This window comes from Acartia tonsa, chromosome 8 (assembly GCF_053477335.1).
Source record: "Acartia tonsa isolate MP-2025a chromosome 8, ASM5347733v1, whole genome shotgun sequence".
NCBI lineage: Eukaryota > Metazoa > Arthropoda > Copepoda > Calanoida > Acartiidae > Acartia > Acartia tonsa.
Genome location: NC_137267.1, coordinates 14,964,424 through 14,983,679, shown reverse-complemented (window position 1 = coordinate 14,983,679; position 19,256 = coordinate 14,964,424). Strand labels below are relative to the sequence as shown.

The following is a 19,256-nucleotide window of genomic DNA, read 5'->3' as shown; positions in this document are numbered from 1 at the left end:
TTATTAGAAGACTTTAAAATTGAAATTTTGAACAAATATCAGATATCAATTTTAAAAAAATCTTTTAGAATTTAAAAATAAACAGCAAAATTAGCATAATGACGTAAATCACTGGTTATAGAACTGCTACAAGATGACAGCATCTATAAAAGTGAAGCTATGAAACGGTAGGACAAATAAAACTCTTGTAGAGTGTAATAACGGAAAAATAATATAACATAAATGCATACGTTTAAACAAAAATGTAGGTAAATTTGTTGGAAAACTACTTATATAACGGATACTGTTTAAAAACATACATTTTAAGGACTTGATAATAAAGATGCTTTGCTTATAACATTGTACCTTGTTGTAATAGGAATCATTATTTCAAAATTCAGATGAATAGGATTACAAATAGTTGTTAAAAAGCAATATGTTTTTAATGGACGTACGCACTTTCTGGTATTATAGAGTTGCAACGCTTCCTATATCGAACCTAATTATTATAAGAATCATTATGCAAAGTTTGGAATTGATATGACAATTCAAAGAACTAAGGGGGGGGGAAGTTCTGACACTTTTGCGTAAACAGTGATTATAGGCTTTGTCTTTGGAGATAATGGATAGGTTATTTGGCAAAAAAGTTTCCTTTTGGGATGTAGTTTTCCTATTTTTAAAAAAAATTTGGATTCGGCCTCCAGGTTCCGGTACTCCAGGCCTCCAGGTGGATTCTGGACAGGTAAAAAAAAAAAAATTCAAGTTAGAACAAAACTTATTTAACAAAAGTTGGTACTTTATGGATGGTATGAACTAATTTGAAGAAATTTTTGAAATCGGGCTCCAGGTTCTGATACTGCAGGCCTCCAGGTGGATCCTGGACAGGTAAAAATTGAAAATTTTTAATTTTAAAGTTAGAACAAAACTTATTTAATAAAAGTGGCTTTTTTATAGATGGTATTAACTATTCTGAATAGAATTTTGAAATCGGGCTCCAGGTTCAGGTGCTGCAGGCCTCCAGGTGGATCCTGGACAGGTAAAAATTGAAAATTTTCACTTTAAAAGTAAGAACAAAACTTATTTAACAAAAGTGGCTTCTTTAAAGATGGTATTATCTAATCTGAAGAAAATTTTGAAATCGGGCTCCAGGTTCAGGTGCTGCAGGCCTCCAGGTGGATCCTGGACAGGTAAAAATTGAAAAATTTTACTTTAAAAGTTAGAACAAAACTTATTTAACAAAAGTGGCTTCTTTATAGATGGTATTAACTAATCTGAAGAAAATTTTGAAATCGGGCTCCAAGTTCAGGTGCTGCAGGCCTCATGGTGGATCCTGGACAGGTAAAAATTGAAAATTTTTACTTTAAAAGTTAGAACAAAACTTATTTAACAAAAGTGGCTTCTTTATAGATGGTATTAACTAATCTGAAGAAAATTTTGAAATCGGGCTCCAAGTTCAGGTGCTGCAGGCCTCCAGGTGGATCCTGGACAGGTAAAAATTGAAAATTTTTACTTTAAAAGTTAGAACAAAACTTATTTAACAAAAGTGGCATCTTTATAGATGGTATTAACTAATCTGAAGAAAATTTTGAAATCGGGCTCCAGGTTCAGGTACTGCAGGCCTCCAGGTGGATCCTGAACAGGTAAAAACTTAAATTTTTTACTTTAAAAGTAAGAACAAAACTTATTTAACAAAAGTGGCTTCTTTATAGATGGTATTAACTAATCTGAAGAAAATTTTGAAATTGGGCTCCAGGTTCAGGTGCTGCAGGCCTCCAGGTGGATCCTGGACAGGTAAAAATTGAAAAATTTTACTGTAAAAGTTAGAACAAAACTTATTTGACAAAAGTGGCTTCTTTAAAGATGGTAGGAAGTAATTTGAAGAAAATTTTGATATCGGGCTCCAGGTTCAGGTACTGCAGGCCTCCAGTTGGATCCTGGACAGGTAAAAACTGAAAAAATTTTCTATTAAAGTTAGAACAAAACTTACCTATTTATCAAAAGTTGATACTTTATGGATGGTATTAACTAATTTAAAGAAAATTTTAAAATCGGGCTCCAGGTTCAGGGACTGCAGGCCTCCAGTAAGATCCTGGACAGGTAAATATTGAAATATTTTACTTTTGTTCAATAAGTTTTGTTCTAACTTTAATAGAAAAAAATTTCAGTTTTTACCTGTCCAGGATCCATCTGGAGGCCTGCAGTACCTGGACCTGGAGCCCGATATCAAAACTTTCTTCAAATTACTTCCTGCCATCCATAAAGAAGCCACTTTTGTTAAATAAGTTTTGTTCTAACTTTTAAAGTAAAGAATTTCAATTTTTACCTGTCCAGGATCTACCTGGAGGCCTGCAGTACCTGAACCTGGAGCCCGATTTCAAAATTTTCTTCAAAATAGTTCATACCATCTATAAAGAAGCCACTTTTGTTAATAAGTTTTGTTCTAACTTTTAAAGTAAAAAATTACTGTTTATCTGTCCAGGATCCACCTGGAGGCCTGCAGTATCTGAACCTGGAGCTCGATTTCAAAATTTTCTTCAGATTAGTTAATACCATCTATAAAGAAGCCACTTTTGTTAAATAAGTTTTGTTTTAACTTTTGAAGTAAAAATTTTTAACTTTTACCTGTCCAGGATCCACCTGGAGGCCTGCAGCACCTGAACCTGGAGCCCGATATCAAAATTTTCTTCAGATTAGTTAATACCATCTATAAAGAAGCCACTTTTGTAAAATAAGTTTTGTTCTAACCTTTAAAGTAAAAATTTTTAACTTTTACCTGTCCAGGATCCACCTGGAGGCCTGCAGCACCTGAACCTGGAGCCCGATTTCAAAATTTTTTTCAAATTAGTTCAAACCATCCATAAAGTACCAACTTTTGTTAAATAAGTTTTGTTCTATCTTGAATTTTTTTTTCTACCTGTCCAGAATCCACCTGGAGGCCTGGAGTACCGGAACCTGGAGGCCGAATCCAAATTTTTTTTAAAAATAGGAAAACTACATCCCAAAAGGAAACTTTTTTAACAAATAACCTATCCATTATCTCCAAAGACAAAGCCTATAATCACTGTTTACGCAAAAGTGTCAGAACTTCCCCCCCCCTTATTCCTGTTGATGAGCCAACCCTAATAATAGAAATGCTACACATCTAAAAAATGTATCAATATTGGGTAAAGAAAGCTACAAGACATAAATATATATTCATAATATTGCAATACATCCATCTTTATATCCCATATATTCTTATTTATTTATAGTATAACCCATATTCAGACATAATAATATCTACATTAAATTAATGATTACTAATATTATTTACTAGGGTTGGGCCGGATATCCGGTGTGGCCGGATATCCGGCCATTTTCAATTTCCGGCCGGATACCGGATATTGAAACTATCCGGCCGGATATCCGGCTCTATAATTTTTGATACTTTACACCAAAAATCTCTGCTTTTTAAAATCTTAAATGGCTATAATTTTCTTATTATTGAAGCTAGAAGAACATTTTTTCTGAATAAGACACTCAAATTTTTAAGACTGAATTATAAAAAGACTTCGCTTTGTACTTTGTTTCCTATGAATCAGTATTCCAAAACCCAAATCAATCAGATATTTATGCAACATAAAAATTTATTTAAAATATTAGAAATCCACATTTTTAAAATAGACATACAAACATTCTGGTAACAAATACATCGTACCTAACTAACGCAGGAATAACCATACTTAGTTTAAAATCGATAAAACAAATAAGATCTCGGGAATGCACAGAAGCTTCACGATCTGAACTAATATTTTTTGGCTAGTTATTACTACACTATTTTCAGACATTAGTTTTAGTTCACAATAGTGATAAAGAAATTTTATGCACTTATAATTTATTAATAAAATCAAATGTAAAATTCTATATCATTAACAATATAAAAGGAAAATTTATATAAATTTCTGCACCAGAAACCTGAAAGAAAACAATATTAATATACAATTATAATAAAAATAAAAAATAAGATTCTATTACATATTGTGTGTCTTTATAGGTTTATTCAGACAATGATTAAAATATAAGTGAAAAGTTTTTTCTTTCTTTCTATTTTAATTAAAACTTTTAAAAATGTGTAGTTTTATAAAGCCAATAATAAAAATAGTTTATGTTAATATCAGGGTTTCGGATCCGCATTGATTCTATGCGGATCCAAATCCTAAAAATTTGGTCAGTGCGGATCCGGATCCTTGACAATAAAAATAAAATCACCAAATTTTTCAAAAAATTTTATTCTTCAATTCGAAGTCAAAAATACTTTTAATTTTCAAGTCTGAACCTAAACCTTAAAGATTGGCTCTCATCAAGAGAATGTCTGAGATTTTATATAAATTTAGGTAGATTTTTCCATTTTTTACGCATTTTTTGAGTCCAAGGATCCGGATCCAGATCTTTAGACAAAAACATGCGGATCCTTGCGGATCCGGATCCGAAACCCTGGTTAATATGTAATATTGGACAATACTCATGACGTTAAGTTTTAAATCTTAAAATGTTTATTTCCTTTCAAGTCGGGAACGGAAAACTGAAAATATTTTAGTTAACATTTGTATAAAAACAAAGGAAACTATCCACGAACAATGGTAAATGATTATAAGCAACTTCCAGCATTGATCCATAATATTTTACAGTGATTATACTAGGTTTATGATTAATTTTTGGTTTAACGACTAAAAAGTTATGCTTCACCATAGTTTTACATGAAAAAACTTTGAAATGTAAAGCATTTTTTTGATGCAATATCATCAAATGCTTTGTTGAGTTCAAAGGACAAAATAATATAAAAGCATCAAATGTTGAAAATTGTAAAAGTACATTAATTAAACTGTTTAAAATATTACAAACTACCACCCATTTTTCTATATATACATTTTTAATCAAAATAATATACTTTGTGTCAAAGCTTATAAACAACAGTTTGAACTAATAAAAACATTTGATAATATTGCACTAAAAGATGCTCAACATTTCAAAGTTTTTTCCATATAATACTATGGTGAAACCTAACTTTTTATTCGATAAGCCAAATATTAAACATAAACCTAGTATATTCACTAAAAAAATGCTATGGATCAATGCTGAATATGCTTAGAATCTCTTGCTCTTGTTCATGTATAGTCCCCTTTAGGAACATATATCTTTGACACAAAGGTTTAGGTAGGTCTAGAAAAAGTGAAGCCTCATGATCAACAATAAATATTTATACAGTTATACAGGATTAAAACAAAAATGTATCCGGCGCTACTTAAAAATCAGAAACTAAGGTTCCAACCCAAACTCTCAGGCCGGGGATTGAACCGGAGCTGTATTGCCTAGCGGACCAGAACGGCCACACAGAGCTAGCTCTAGTGTATCTCAACCAGATTGTCTACCATGGTCGTAACGCGTGGAAAGAATAGTCCTGGCCCGCTGACTGAACCATGGAGTAAACCAAAAGAATTAAACTTTTTAAAAGAACTTCTGAATTTTAACTAATCATTTATTATTTAAATAAAACTTTCTTAAACTTCATGCATCAAAGCATTTAAACATTTGAATCTAATTAAAAATAAATAAAGGTATGAGCGTACTTTGATTTTCTATACCAAAAATTTCTAAAGCCAGGCTATAAAAATAAACAATTCTTTTGAATAATTAAGACTAAAATATCATTAACTTTTTACTAAATAATTAAGACTACCAACATATTACTACACTTTAATAATATAGTTAATGTTTTTCACCTTTTAAACAAGTGTTATTGATATCTAATAAACCATGAAATCTCCTGAAATTTTCACAAATTAGACTAGTTTTATTAAGAATATCAAATATTAAATAAAAAACTGTTCAGTGTGGTGCATGACAAGATCTTAATCATTAACTCAGAAAATAATGGTGTCGTTTCTCATCAGATAAAATTTTTATTATGAATTGGTTCAATATAAATTTAAAAAAAGCAGTTTCTACCTTCACAGAACTTTTTCTTTGTTGAACATCTTTGGGCTTTCATTCCTAAACAAGCAATAATTGTTAGCTTTCTGGAAATTAGGACATAGAGAGAAAAGTTCACTTAAGTTAGTTCAGTGAGGTAAACCATTTGAATATAATCATTAATTTCATTGATTATATTTTTCATCATATAAAAAGTTTAAGAATTATAAAGGGACGAAGACTCAAGGGTGTATATTCTCATGGGATACCCTATTAAGGTGGGCGAAAAAATAAAAAGATGTAGAAGATGGAAAATAAAACTTTATTTTCTTTAGTTTTTATTCCCTGTAAGTAAGTACTACCTTTAGAGACATCCTTTGAATTTTATCCATTGGTGAGGAATAATCCTGCAATTAAACAAAAATTAAATATGTAGTAATTATTAAAGATTGTGCAAAATTAAATAACTTTTTCAGTCCTGTTGAGCTTTATTGTACTTTCCATGATTTATCAAGCAATAGAATTGTTTCATCAATTAAAATTATGGGATATTTACATAAAGGGAAAAATTACCTTATGAAGTGGAGAAATTAAAATGTCCAGTATCTATCCTGAAAAATTACCAATTAAATACCAGCAATGCAAACAATTAAAGAATTGTTAAATATATATATATATCAGTTCGCCCTAGTTCTACAGGCTTCATCGTAACACTCCAGTTCTAACCATAAATATTAGGAAATCATCATATTAGCATACTTAAACATTTTAACAGTTTAAGGTTACTGTAGGGTAAAATTTCTTAAAAATATTTAAACCTTCCTATTCAAAGAAACATCCAAATTTCCTTAACAAACTCATCCTTCAAACGAACCTTGAAGAAAAAATTTTATTAGATTTGAAGAAAAAAATATTCAGCTATTTTATTCAATTTAATCAGACATCTAAGGAAGACTTCAGTGCACAAAAATGTACATCAGTGGAAACTACGAAAGATTAGAAAGTGTTTCATCATATTATATCAGCCATCTATCTATAAATATTAAGGAAAAACAATACCTTAGCAAGCTAAGAAGCAGACCCATTATGTAGATTCGTAGAAAAGGCCTAAAAAAATGAACAGTAAGTTTCTAGCAATGAACTTTAAACTAAATACAAATATTTCAGTCAGATAAACTTGTTCCTATGCTATGGAAGAGGACATACAGGTGTGATATTTCCTCAAACGAGAGCAAGGTTTAATATACCATCATTTGATTAGGTTGAAAAGCCAGGTATAGAGCTTAACACCATGCTATGCTTCCTAATTATCAATTTTATCTTCCATCTTGTGAACAGGTTGAATAGTTAATTATAAAACTGGACACCTTGCTTATAGATGGGCAACATTCAGAATCATATTTCATATTTTGAAGACAAAATAATCCCAAATCCAAATTTATCCTTTATAGTATTTATAGCATATATAGTATGCAGTGGTCTCCCTGAGAATTGTTTCATCAATTAAAATTATGAGATATTTACATAAAAAAAAGGAAAAATTACCTCATTAAGTGGAGAAACCAAAATGTCCAGTATCTATCCTGAAAAATTACCAAATAAATACTAGCAAAGCAAATAATTAAAGAAATGTTAAATATAAATATCAGTTCGCCCTAGATCTTGGACAAAGTAGCTTCGGACAAAGTAGCTTCGGACAAAGTAGCTTCGGACAAAGTAGCTTCAGGACAAAGTAGCTTCCGGACAAAGTAGCTTCCGGACATTTACTTAAGAAAAGTAGCTTCTAATAGTAATAAAGGTTATGGCCGCAGCGCTCGGCCCCCTGGCCTGCCTAGCCGCGGGCGCTCGGCCCCCTTGCCTATAACCTAACCTAACCTAACCTATGTAAGAATGTTTAATGTACATTAACTTCTAATTTTATTGAAAGACAAAACTTTAACAATTTTAACAAAAAGTGGATCGTGGATTTTACTAAAAAGGGTTCGGCGATTTTTTTTATAATTTTTAATTCGTTTTAACATTTTTTTAAATTTTTACAATTTCTGTCCGCCTTTCTGTCTGTCTGTCTGTCATTTTGTCTGTCTATTTGTCTGTCTTTATGTCTGTCTTTATGCCTTTTTCTATGTCTCTCTTTCTGTGTAGACATTTCTTAAGTAAAACGTCCTAAAATTTTTCAAAAGTTATTAAATAAAAAAATCTTCCAAATTTAAGGATAAAATCCACCACTGCTGTTAAAAAGTTGAACAATAAAATCCAATATGGCGATAAAACACACAGGGACGAAATTCAAAACCGAAATTTCTTTCTTGAATAACTTTGTCTACAGGGTGAAATTTAAAAATCCGTCCGACAGTTGTCCCAAAGTCTGTGTTGGCTACCCAACGGCATGGTTTCGAATCCGATACAACCTTGCATTAAAAATATCGACCCTTACCTCACACTTAATAAATGTGATATCACTTGAAAAGTTTTTAGGGGGTTTTACTTAAAAGATGTCGCATTAGGAGGTTTGTCGTTTAGGAGTTTTTTTCTATTTTTCTAAGGAAGCTACTTTTCTTAAGTAAATGTCCTGAAGCTACTTTGTCCGGAAGCTACTTTGTCCTGAAGCTACTTTGTCCGAAGCTACTTTGTCCAAAGCTACTTTGTCCGAAGCTACTTTGTCCAAGATTCGTTCTACAGGCTTCATCGTAACACTCCAGTTCTAACCATAAATATTAGGAAATAATCATATTTACATAATTGCAGCATTTTAAAAGTTAAATGTTGCTGTAGGGTAGGGTAAAAATTCTTAGAAATATTTAAACCTACCTATTCAAAGAAACATCCAAATTTCCATTACAAACTCATTCTTCAAACGAACCTAGAATAATCAATTATATTAGTTTTGAAGAAAAAACGAAAAGATTCAGCTATTTTATTAAATTTAATCAGACATTTAAGGAAGACTTCAGTGCACAAAAATGTACATCAGTGGAAACTACGAAAGATTAGAAAGTGTTTCATCATATTATATCATCCATCCACCTGTATGCATAAGGAAAAACAATACCTTAGCAAGCTAAGAAGCAGACTCATTCAGATGTAGATCCGTAGAAAGGGCCTAAAACAAATGAACAGTATTTTTCTGGCATTAACCTTGAAACTAATAAACATAATACAAATAAACTTGTCCCTATGCTATGGAAGAGGACAAACAGGTATGATATTTCCTCAAAGGAGAGCAAGGTTTAATTTTCCATCATTTGATTAGGTTGAAAAGCCAGGTATAGAGCTTAACACCATGCCCAAATAATGGATAAAAATCAAATTATTTTTATATGTAGAGAGATTTTTCGGCACATAATCTGCAATAAATTATAGCTATGCTTCCTAATTCTCAATTTTATCTTCCATCTTGTGAACAGGTTGAATAGTTAGTTATAAAACTGAACACCTTGCTTATAGATGGGCAATATTCAGAATCATATTTCACATTTTGAAGAATTAAAGAGGAAGTTAAATAAATCCTACCTAACATTTGAATCTGCCACAATTTGGTAATAACGAAACCAGCAAACCTAGAAAAAACAAGTAATGAAAATCTGTAAAGATTAAAATTTATAAAAAAAAAATATATATAAATATCAGGCAAATGCCTCTGATTGTCCTCACTAGGCAGATAACATTGAACAGAACGTTCTCAGTTATCTAACTAGGCAGTTTTTGGTAGATGGGTTTATCATCATGATTCAAGGGTAAAGTTCATATAACACAGCTTAAAAATAAAAACAAATAAAGATAAAATAATAAAATAGCCAAGCAGAAATAGCTAAGCATAATTAGATCTTTTTGTGCAGAATGAACATACTAATGTCTACAACTAGGTTATATGCCGTATTAAACTAATACCTACCTTTTTAAGAGAATGTACATTGAACAAGTTGACTATCTCAACTCATATTCTAAAATAAAAATTAAGATAAATAAAGAATTGAATCATTAGGTGTAGAACTTCAAATGATTAAATAATAATCAGTATTGGGTTGTGTAATCACAAAAGTATCAGAACTTGTTAGAGATTTAATAATCATTCAAAATAAACTTTGCCCAATGATAGAATTAATAACTTAGACCGCTTTAGACTTTCAATAAGAATAATATGAATACCTTAAATAACCTAAATTTATGTATTTTAGACTTTAGAACAGCCTTCATGTAATAAATAAATTCAAGATTTTTTCCTCAATAAATTAGCAATTAAAAGCTTTATTATTTTAACAAAAGAAAAGATTTTATTAATATTGATTTAGTTATCAGAGCACTGTAGAAGGATCTGGTATTTGATTAGTTATTGCATTTCAGTAACAGAACTAGTTAATTTATATATTAATTTGAATTACATATTACTAATTTAAATCAATATTGGTTTTGTTGCCTATATTTTAGCCAACAGAGCACTCAATTTAAAAACAGTAGTTTATCCTAAATAAATTAAGTACATAAGCATATAAAGGTACATACACTACCTTTTTCTAAACCCATGTATGAATATCAGTATCGGATTGTTCAGTAAGCAATCATTGCCATAGCTATTGAGATGTTAAATCATCATAAAAAATAAGTAATTAGAAAATTTGATGGAAAAATTATTCTGTACACAAAGCTGATATAGATCTATAAAAATGAAATTAAACTACCTTAAAAACTTTAAAATCCAAAATGACAGCTGTTTAACATCACCTAAAATTGTGGACAGCATAAATAACAATATTAGTAGATATTATACCCTCATAAATAGAAACAATATTTTCAGATTTATTATGATCACCAAAAGTTATTCTGACGGGAAAAGAAGACTTAAATTTTTAAATTCATCATAATATAAGAAAAAATGAAATTTTATAAAAAAAAATTACCTTCCACAATGCAATCTAAACATTGACTGTGCAGTGTGAAATCTACCTAAATAAAATAAAACATAATAAAAATCCAAAACAATATAAGAATGAAAACAATTTTTTTTTTATAAAATATCAGTTGGTGATGCATAATTTGTTTATCCATTACTATGGTTGAAATGTATCTTTGTGGAAGTATCTACTCCAGTATTCCGTGGACTAGGGTTGCAATACAAACAAATATATTACAGCACAATTATTAATATAATCCAGAATAAAAACAATTAAATTATGTAATATGTCAATAACTGGGCCAAAGTGCATTTTTTAATAATGGAGGGGGGAGGGGTTTTTAAGGCAACCATCTCGTAATCAATGTATAAATGGCACTTAGAATTTGAATTTTGATCTGAAAGTTTGCATGAGTAATCCTTGGTTGGTCTATTTTCCCTAAATCGAACAAAAAGATGGAAACATAGCGGCTAACGGCTTGCGGCTCAGCCGTTTAAGTATTTAAGGGAAATCCATCACGTAGAAATCTAAAAATTTGTTGTTTTGTATCATTTCACATGATTTAAAAAAACGGCTAAACAGCTGAGCCGATAGTGGATACTTATTTAACTTTTTGTTCAATTTAGGGAAAATAGACCTAACAAGGAGTCAAGGAGTACTCATGCAAAATTTCAGACCAAAATATAAACCATATCTTACCTCAATTTACAGAATATTTCATACATCATCAATGATCGATCATCCTAGAATAATTTATGAATTTAGAAAATAACATTATTAAGTATGAATTAATAGGTAAACGTTAAATTCAGTTCGCCCTAGTTCAACAGGCTTCATTGTAACACTCCAGTTCTAACCATAAATATTTAGGAAATCATCATATTAATCTAATTTTTAAAGTATCTTTTATATTATGTTAATTTTTACCTTAGGTCTACTGAATATTCAATCCAAAGCATTATCTAAAGTAAAATAATGATTAGAAGCTAGGATAACATAATAAGTATAGACAACAAATATAAATAATTTCAGTTCTACCATCGAGAATCAACATAATATATTCTGTTGTCCCTATCAAATATCATCATAATTTTTAAACAACACTGGAGACATCTCAGGACAGTTAAATATTTATTAAAAAATTACCTCCATATTAATATTCTTAACATTCTTTGCAACAATCTAAATATTAAGAAATGTCAAACTTTTTTAATTTAAAAATATAATTGATTAATTTCTATGCATTATCAGTTGGTGATGCATGATTTGTGTCATCAAAGTTCAGTTAAAGTGAATAGTTGTCATCATAATACCCCCCCCCCCCCCCCCCGACTTCTTGTACAAACCGGAGACAGCTCAGGACAGTTAAATATTTATTAAAAAATTACCTCCATATTAATATTCTTAACATTCTGTGCTACAATCTAAATATTAAGAAATGTAAAACTTCTTTAATTTAAAAATACATTTGATTAATTTCTATGCATTATCAGTTGGTGATGCATGATTTGTGTCATCAAAGTTCAGTTAAAGTGAATAGTTGTCATCATAATACCCCCCCCCCCCCCTTCTTGTACAAACCTTATTGAAATCCTACCTCAGATTAAAATAGCTCCAATACTAGATCATTTGACATGCAGAATAGCCTAAAAAATAAAATTCATAAGAAATAAATTTAGATTTTTCTACCAAACTTTTTCTTGATTTAGATTCAGGCCTATCGATCCGTAAAGATTTGCCATCAAGGGAATTCTGGACAAGTTTTATCATCATTTCAGGTTAAGTGTAATTTAAATAATTTTCAAAAAGATTACCTTCAATCAGCAACAAGAAAAACATTGGCCATTAATCCATATTCTAAAATAAATCTATTTGAAATATAGCTAAATAATATTTAGTAAAAGAAATATATATTTTTTTTTTCAGATATCGATCCTCGTAGTAAACCATCACAGAAAATATGGACTACAATTATAATCATATTGAATTTTTTAATAAGGGGGGGGGGGGGGGTTTAATGCAACTATCTCATAATCAGTGAGCAAATGGCACTTAGAATTCGAATTTTGAGCTAAAATTTTGCGCGAGTAATCCTTGGTAGGTCTATTTTCCCTAAATCGAACAAAAAGTTGGAAAAGTAACGGCTAACGGCTGGCGGCTCAGCTGTTTTGCCATTTTTGGGCTTTTTTCAGAAGTAAATAGTCACGAAACCTATTTCCGCATAAAACTCTTTGCAACTCCAAAACGTTATCAAACTGTTCTAGCCGGTAGCTGTTGGTACTAGAAATTTTTAAAATAGTTATTGCTATCATTTAACATGAATTAAAACAAAAATATATTTTAAAGAGTTGATTCCTACGTAATTAATGATGAATTTGCCCTGAAAATAGGCAAAAAAAAACGGCTGAGCCGCCAGCCGTTACTTTTCCAACTTTTTGTTTGATTTAGGGAAAGCAGACCTACCAAGGATAACTCATGTAAAATTTTAGATCGAAATTCGAATTCTAAGTGCCATTTGCTCACAGATTACGAGATGGTTGCATTAACCCCCCCCCCCCCTTGCATTATTTCATAAACATTTTGAATAAATGTTAATTGTAAAACCAAATTGCCTCAAGATTATAGATGTATATTGTTAAATTTTACCTGTGTAGATAAAAAAATCCATTCCAATGGTCCTAGACTGGGTTAGTCAACTCCTAATAAAAAAATTAAGGTTAACAACCAAAAAAAAATTTTTTTTATTTAATTAATACCTGGATTTTAAAGAAAAGGGGGGGGGGGGTTTTAATGTAACGATCTCGTAATCATCATATTTAGGAAATCATCATATTCATTTAATTATCTTAGTATTATACATGTTTATTTTTACCTTAGGTCTACTGAATATTCAATCCAAAGCATTATCTAAAATTAAACAATGATTAGAAGCTATGATAACATAATAAGTATAGACAATAAATATAAATAATTTCAGTTCTACCATCAAGAATCAACATAATATTTTCTGTTGTCCCTATCAAATATCATCATAATTTATCAACACTGGAGACAGCTCAGGACAGTTAAATATTTATTAAAAAATTACCTCCATATTAATATTCTTAACATTCTGTGCTACAATCTAAATATTAAGAAATGTCAAACTTCTTTAACTTAAAAATACAATTGATTAATTTCTATGCATTATCAGTTGGTGCTGCATGATTTGTGTCATCAAAGTTCAGTTAAAGTGAATAGTTGTCATCATAATACCCCCCCCCCCCCCCTTCTTGTACAAACCTTATTGAAATCCTACCTCAGATTAAAATAGCTCCAATACTAGATCATTTGACAAGCAGAATAGCCTAAAAAATGGAACTCATAAGAGATAAATTTAGACTTTACTACTAAACTTAATTTTCAATAAGAATACCTTCGATCAACATTCAACAATAATAATATCATTTTAAGACATTGGCCATTAATGCAGATTCTAAAATAAATCAATTTGAAATATAGCTAAATAATATTTAGTAAAAGAAATATGATAAGTTTTTTTCTCCAGATATCGATCCTCGTAGTAAACAAACACAGAAAATATGGACTACAATTATCATCATTTGAAATTCTTTAGTAATCACATAATTTCAGAAACATTGTAAATGAATGTTAATAATATGACCAAATTGCCTCAAGTTTATAGATGTAGATATTGTTAAATTTTACCTGTGTAGATAAAAAATCTATTCCAAAAGTCCTAGGCTGGGTTAGTCAACTCCTAATAAAAAAATTAAGGTTAACAACCAAAAAAAAAATTTTTATTTAAATTAATACCCCTTGGGTTTTTTAATGCAACCATCTCGTAATCAATGTATAAATGGCACTTAATATTCAAATTCTGATCTGAAATTTTGCATGAGTAATCCTTGGTAGGTCTTTTTCCCTAAATCGAACAAAAAGTTGAAAAAGTAACGCCTAACGGCTCAGCCGTTTAGCCGTTTTTTTTTTGGCTATTTTTAGGGCAAATCTGTCATAAATTATGTAGAAATCAACTTCTTGAAACATATTTTTGCTTTAAATCATGTGAAATGATAAAAAAACATTTTAGATTTCTAGTACCAGCAACTACCGGCTAGAACCGTTTGAAAACGTTTTGGAGCAGAAAAGAGCATTATGTGGAGAGAGGTTTCGTGATGGATTTCACTTGAAAATACCCAACAAATGGCTAAACGGCTGAGCCGCCACCCGTTAGTCACTACTTTTCCAACTTTTTGTTCGATTTAGGGAAAATAGACCTACCAAGGATTACTTATGCAAAATTTCAGATAAAAATTCGAATTTTAAGTGCCATTTATATATTGATTACGAGATGGTTGCATTAACCCCCCCCCCCTTAATTGAAATTTACACTATTGTGTAATAACAAATGATGGTATAATAAGAATATATCATTATCAACCTCAGAGTAGTTATATTAATCTATCAAGAACAAAGGAAAACCAAGAAACAGAAATGGTTTCAAGATTTGCTGTTGCTTGAAGTACTGCATAAATAAATGCAAATTTTGTCCCAATGCTTATGAAAGAAGATATTAAAAAATCACATAACTTCAAACGAGAGCAAGGTTTAATAGTCCATCATTTGGTTAGGTTGAAAAGCCAGGACTAAAACTATACACCATGCCCAAATGATGGATAAATATTGAATGTTATTTTTTTTACTATATTTGCTATACTAAAATATCAGACAACTAGGAGTAAGCTTTTAGAAAACTATGCATGAATCAGGTATGAAATAATAATTATAATAATAGAGGCTTAATAATAAATAATATAGGTTAATGTCTTTTAGACTAAAGAAAAACATTCAATGTGTAATAAGAAAGGATAAAAATATTAACTTTTTACAGTCTTTTAAGCTTTGTGAATCAATTTTACAATCATTACCTTTCAAATGCTTTAGATAGAATTCCATACTTCATAGAGGTTTCCTGGAAAATTTAAAACCATAATTTTTTGTTTTAAGAATATTTCAAGATTATATTACAACTGATATTAATATCAGAGCGCTGTAGGATGATTTGGTATTTTTATTCATCATTGCATTTCAGTAGCAGAACTGGTTAATTTTTATCATCATATCAAAATATTCAAATTTTAGATTAATTTAGATTTTATTACCTATATTTTATCTAACAGAGCAACCAATTTGAAAACCGTAGTTCATCCTAAATAATTTAAGTATTTAAAACAAATAAAAATTAATATTAATTCTAATTCTTAAACTCATATTTCAGTATCGGATTGTTCAGTAAGCAATCATTGCCATGGCTATTGATAATTAAGTTATATACTCATCATTATACAAATAAATAAACGAAAAGCTATAAGACTTCCCAATTTTCTTAATTCTAACTTTAAAAGTTTCACCCTGTAGTGATGACTAAGATAGAAAAAGACAAACCTATCAATGTTGAAAAGCCATAGAAATGTATGTAGTAGAGTTTAACAGTCTAAACAAATAGAATACAATAGCAGAAAATATTTATGTTTAAGGAATAAAAAAACATTTAATATCAGTATGGCGTATACTACTTTATTGTCAGTCAACAGTTATAATTCTGAGAGGGCAAGTTAATAATCATGCAAACATTTAGGTATTGCAACAAGCCCCACGGGGTTGGAACCCTTAATTATTTGTAGAGATATTACTTATAATATAATACCTTTGTTCTGAAATTCCAAGTTCGTTCAATTTGAGCGTAAGTTTGTTCTAACTTTCAGACCTTAAATAATCAGTTGTTAGATAAAACTACAAACCTATTTTCGACTACAAAATTTTTATAATTTTCAGTTAAAACGTATATTCATATTTGATCATACTGGGGCGGTACAAATGCCTTTGACTCATCATTCAAATTTAAGGGGGGGGGGGGGGGGGGTTTGATGCAACCATCTCGTAATCAGTGAGCAAATGGCACTTAGAATTCAAATTTTTAATTTTGCATAAGTAATCCTTGGTAGGTCTATTTTCCCTAGATTGAACAAAATGTTAGAAAAGTAACGGCTAACGGCTGAGCAGTTTAGCCAATTTTAAAACTATTTTCAAGGGAAATCATCACGAAACCTATCTCCACATAATACTCTATGATGCTCCAAAACGTTTTCAAACGGTTCTAGCCGCTAGTTGCTGGTACTAGTAATCTAAAAATGTTTTTTTTAGTATCATTTCACATGATTTACAGCATAAATATGTTTCAAAAAGTTGATTCCGACATAATTTATGGCAGATTTGCCCTAAAAAGAGCCATAAAAATGGCTGAGCCGTTACTTTTTCAACTTATTGTTCGATTTAGGGAAAATAGGATTACTCATCCAAAATTTCAGATCTTAATTCGAATTATAAGTGCCATTTGCTCATTGATTACGAGATGGTTGCATTAACCCCCCCCCCCTTAATTCAACGAATTATAAAATGTTCAGCACCATTACCTTTAGAACAAATGTTGGAAAGCAATTTCTTGAATCTTGCATGCAGTGGTAATGGTCAGGAAAGTGTCAATTTTTAGCAATCAATCTATGTTTGCAGCAGAGGAACAGACTGAAGGACAAAGTAATTTATCAGAGCATGCCGTTATGGACTAAGAACGAACAAAAGCACGTTATTTTAAACACCTCCCAGCTATGATAGTAATCGAGGATTATGGTGAAAGGTTTTTAACAGTTATCTATAATACAAAGTAGCTTGATGTCTGTCCGTCTGACCGTCTGTCTGTCCCTTAAGATCTCGGTAACCACTGAACCGATCGGATTCTACTCTTCAGGGTATATACCTATTGGTCCTGTGGTGGTTTTAAGCTATTTTCTTGGGGGGTGGGACACCCCCGACCCCCCCCAAAAACAAAAAAATCTCCCCCCCATTTTTTTTTTTTTTTTTTTTTTTGCAGAAGATTTCCTTGGTCCTTTGTTCAAAAAATATTTTTTATTCCAGCATTTATTTTGAATGAAAGAATAGCAACATTCTCTCACTAAAAACAATAAATATTAATTTTTTACAAATTTCGCCTTAATTTTTTTTATCACCTCTTGGGGCAAAGCCCCTAGAGGCTAGGGGCGAAGCCGCTAGTATCTTTAAATAACATTTGATGAATTTTATAAAAAAAAAAAAACTTATACACCTTTATTGCTGAAAGGTGCTTAACATCACTAGCTTTAAAGCGCTTTCTCGTTTGCCATTGTTCATTAAGTTAATAATATCCTCATAGTTAAAGTGTCAACAGACTAGCAGTTTTAATTGGAAGTAAAATATGCAATTAATTGGACATACTGAAGTGGCAAAACAAGTACTCAGTTGTCAAAAAAAAGGAAGGATAAGAGAAGATAAAAGGTCAATATTACACAAATAAGTGAAAATAAACACAACCAACTTAATGGACAATTAGAAGTCTATTAGAAAGGAAGATACATATGGAATTGGTAACAAGAAAAATCAGAACTATTTTATTAAAGAGCAACTAATTATCAGAGTTGCGAAGTCAAATTATAAGTAGTTTTGCAACATATAAAAATTTCTCATGAACAGTTACTTAATTTATTCCAATATTTGGTTTCTGAGTACAGTGTAAATTACTGTACCAAGTAATCTTTATGATAATCTATCAAGAAGGACGAGATAGCATGCATACAAAGCAAGTATCCATTAAATTCTTGAATTTACATTTTTAATATTTCTGAAATTATCAATAAAACAATTATAATAATAATAATGAAAGCCGATTTAATCTAAGTATTTATTAATTTTCTACAACAGGAACCTGGAATAAAATTTAATTATTAAAGGAGTAAAACATATTAATAAAATAAAATTCTATTTAATTATCAGCGTTGTGTGCAGAAAGTCTTCATAACTTTAATCAGACAAAGATCTTGTATAACATCATTTAATAGTTAATAGACAAAATATTTATTAAATAATCAAATCTAACATACTAAAATATGTTGTAATAAACATAAATACTAGACATATCTAAAAATCCATAAATACTCACCAATTTTATTCTCTCCTATTAAGCAACATTTCATTATTTTCAGGAAACTGAAAAAAATTTCAATTAATGATTGCACTAAAATTGCAACATTGGTAAGACAGAATTAGAAAAATCAGAACGTTGTGTGCATTGTCTTCATTATTAATTCAGACAAAGATTTTAACATCATTTAGTAATTCAACATAAATATTAATATGGAAGGGGTGGGGGAAACACAACATAAAAGCTTTAGATCAAGGTTACAAATTCTAAATTAAATAATGAGCTATATTTTTGTTACTTACCATAAATCCTGAAGGAATATATTACGAGGATAGATTTCATCATCATGAGTCACTAAAAACAAAATTAAATTATTACAAAATATTAATCTAAAAAAATATCTAATTATAAGATTCTTTTTGGGTCAG

At 30.2% G+C, this 19,256-nt stretch overlaps 1 protein-coding gene and 3 non-coding genes across 8 annotated transcripts in view; all 4 read right to left on the bottom strand.

Moving 5' to 3' along the window:
• Positions 1-5,730: 5,730 nt before the first annotated feature.
• Positions 5,731-19,256, bottom strand: part of LOC145326086 (uncharacterized) — a 66,974-nt gene continuing 53,448 nt past the window's right edge. For 4 of the 5 annotated variants that reach the window (XR_013881741.1, XR_013881737.1, XR_013881738.1 and 1 more), the window contains 27 exons: positions 19,131-19,182; positions 18,847-18,893; positions 17,291-18,612; positions 16,525-16,584; positions 16,263-16,311; positions 15,980-16,026; positions 15,746-15,789; positions 14,526-14,577; positions 14,116-14,164; positions 13,906-13,941; positions 13,690-13,724; positions 13,464-13,516; positions 12,632-12,674; positions 12,415-12,463; positions 12,206-12,241; positions 11,745-11,779; positions 11,517-11,560; positions 10,824-10,869; positions 10,605-10,647; positions 9,821-9,869; positions 9,439-9,485; positions 8,978-9,028; positions 8,737-8,788; positions 7,474-7,511; positions 6,291-6,335; positions 5,965-6,009; positions 5,731-5,782 (listed from right to left, as the gene is read on the bottom strand). Coding sequence is in view for 1 of the 5 variants with exons in the window: in XM_080169189.1 (XP_080025315.1) it covers positions 11,545-11,560; positions 11,745-11,779; positions 11,964-11,999; positions 12,206-12,241; positions 13,906-13,941 (159 nt within the window). In the remaining 4 variants the exon portion in view is untranslated. Of the gene's footprint in view, positions 5,783-5,964; positions 6,010-6,290; positions 6,336-7,473; positions 7,512-8,736; positions 8,789-8,977; positions 9,029-9,438; positions 9,486-9,820; positions 9,870-10,604; positions 10,648-10,823; positions 10,870-11,516; positions 11,561-11,744; positions 11,780-11,963; positions 12,000-12,205; positions 12,242-12,414; positions 12,464-12,631; positions 12,675-13,463; positions 13,517-13,689; positions 13,725-13,905; positions 13,942-14,115; positions 14,165-14,525; positions 14,578-15,745; positions 15,790-15,979; positions 16,027-16,262; positions 16,312-16,524; positions 16,585-17,290; positions 18,613-18,846; positions 18,894-19,130; positions 19,183-19,256 lie in introns of those variants that run through there. The other variant, XM_080169189.1, reaches the window with a different exon arrangement.
• LOC145327343 (small nucleolar RNA U43) lies at positions 6,602-6,677 on the bottom strand. The gene has a single exon (XR_013882169.1). It is a non-coding gene; the product is annotated as a small nucleolar RNA U43 (small nucleolar RNA).
• Positions 11,622-11,698, bottom strand: LOC145327340 (small nucleolar RNA U43). Its single transcript, XR_013882166.1, has one exon. It is a non-coding gene; the product is annotated as a small nucleolar RNA U43 (small nucleolar RNA).
• Positions 15,857-15,943, bottom strand: LOC145327333 (small nucleolar RNA snR61/Z1/Z11). The gene has a single exon (XR_013882161.1). It is a non-coding gene; the product is annotated as a small nucleolar RNA snR61/Z1/Z11 (small nucleolar RNA).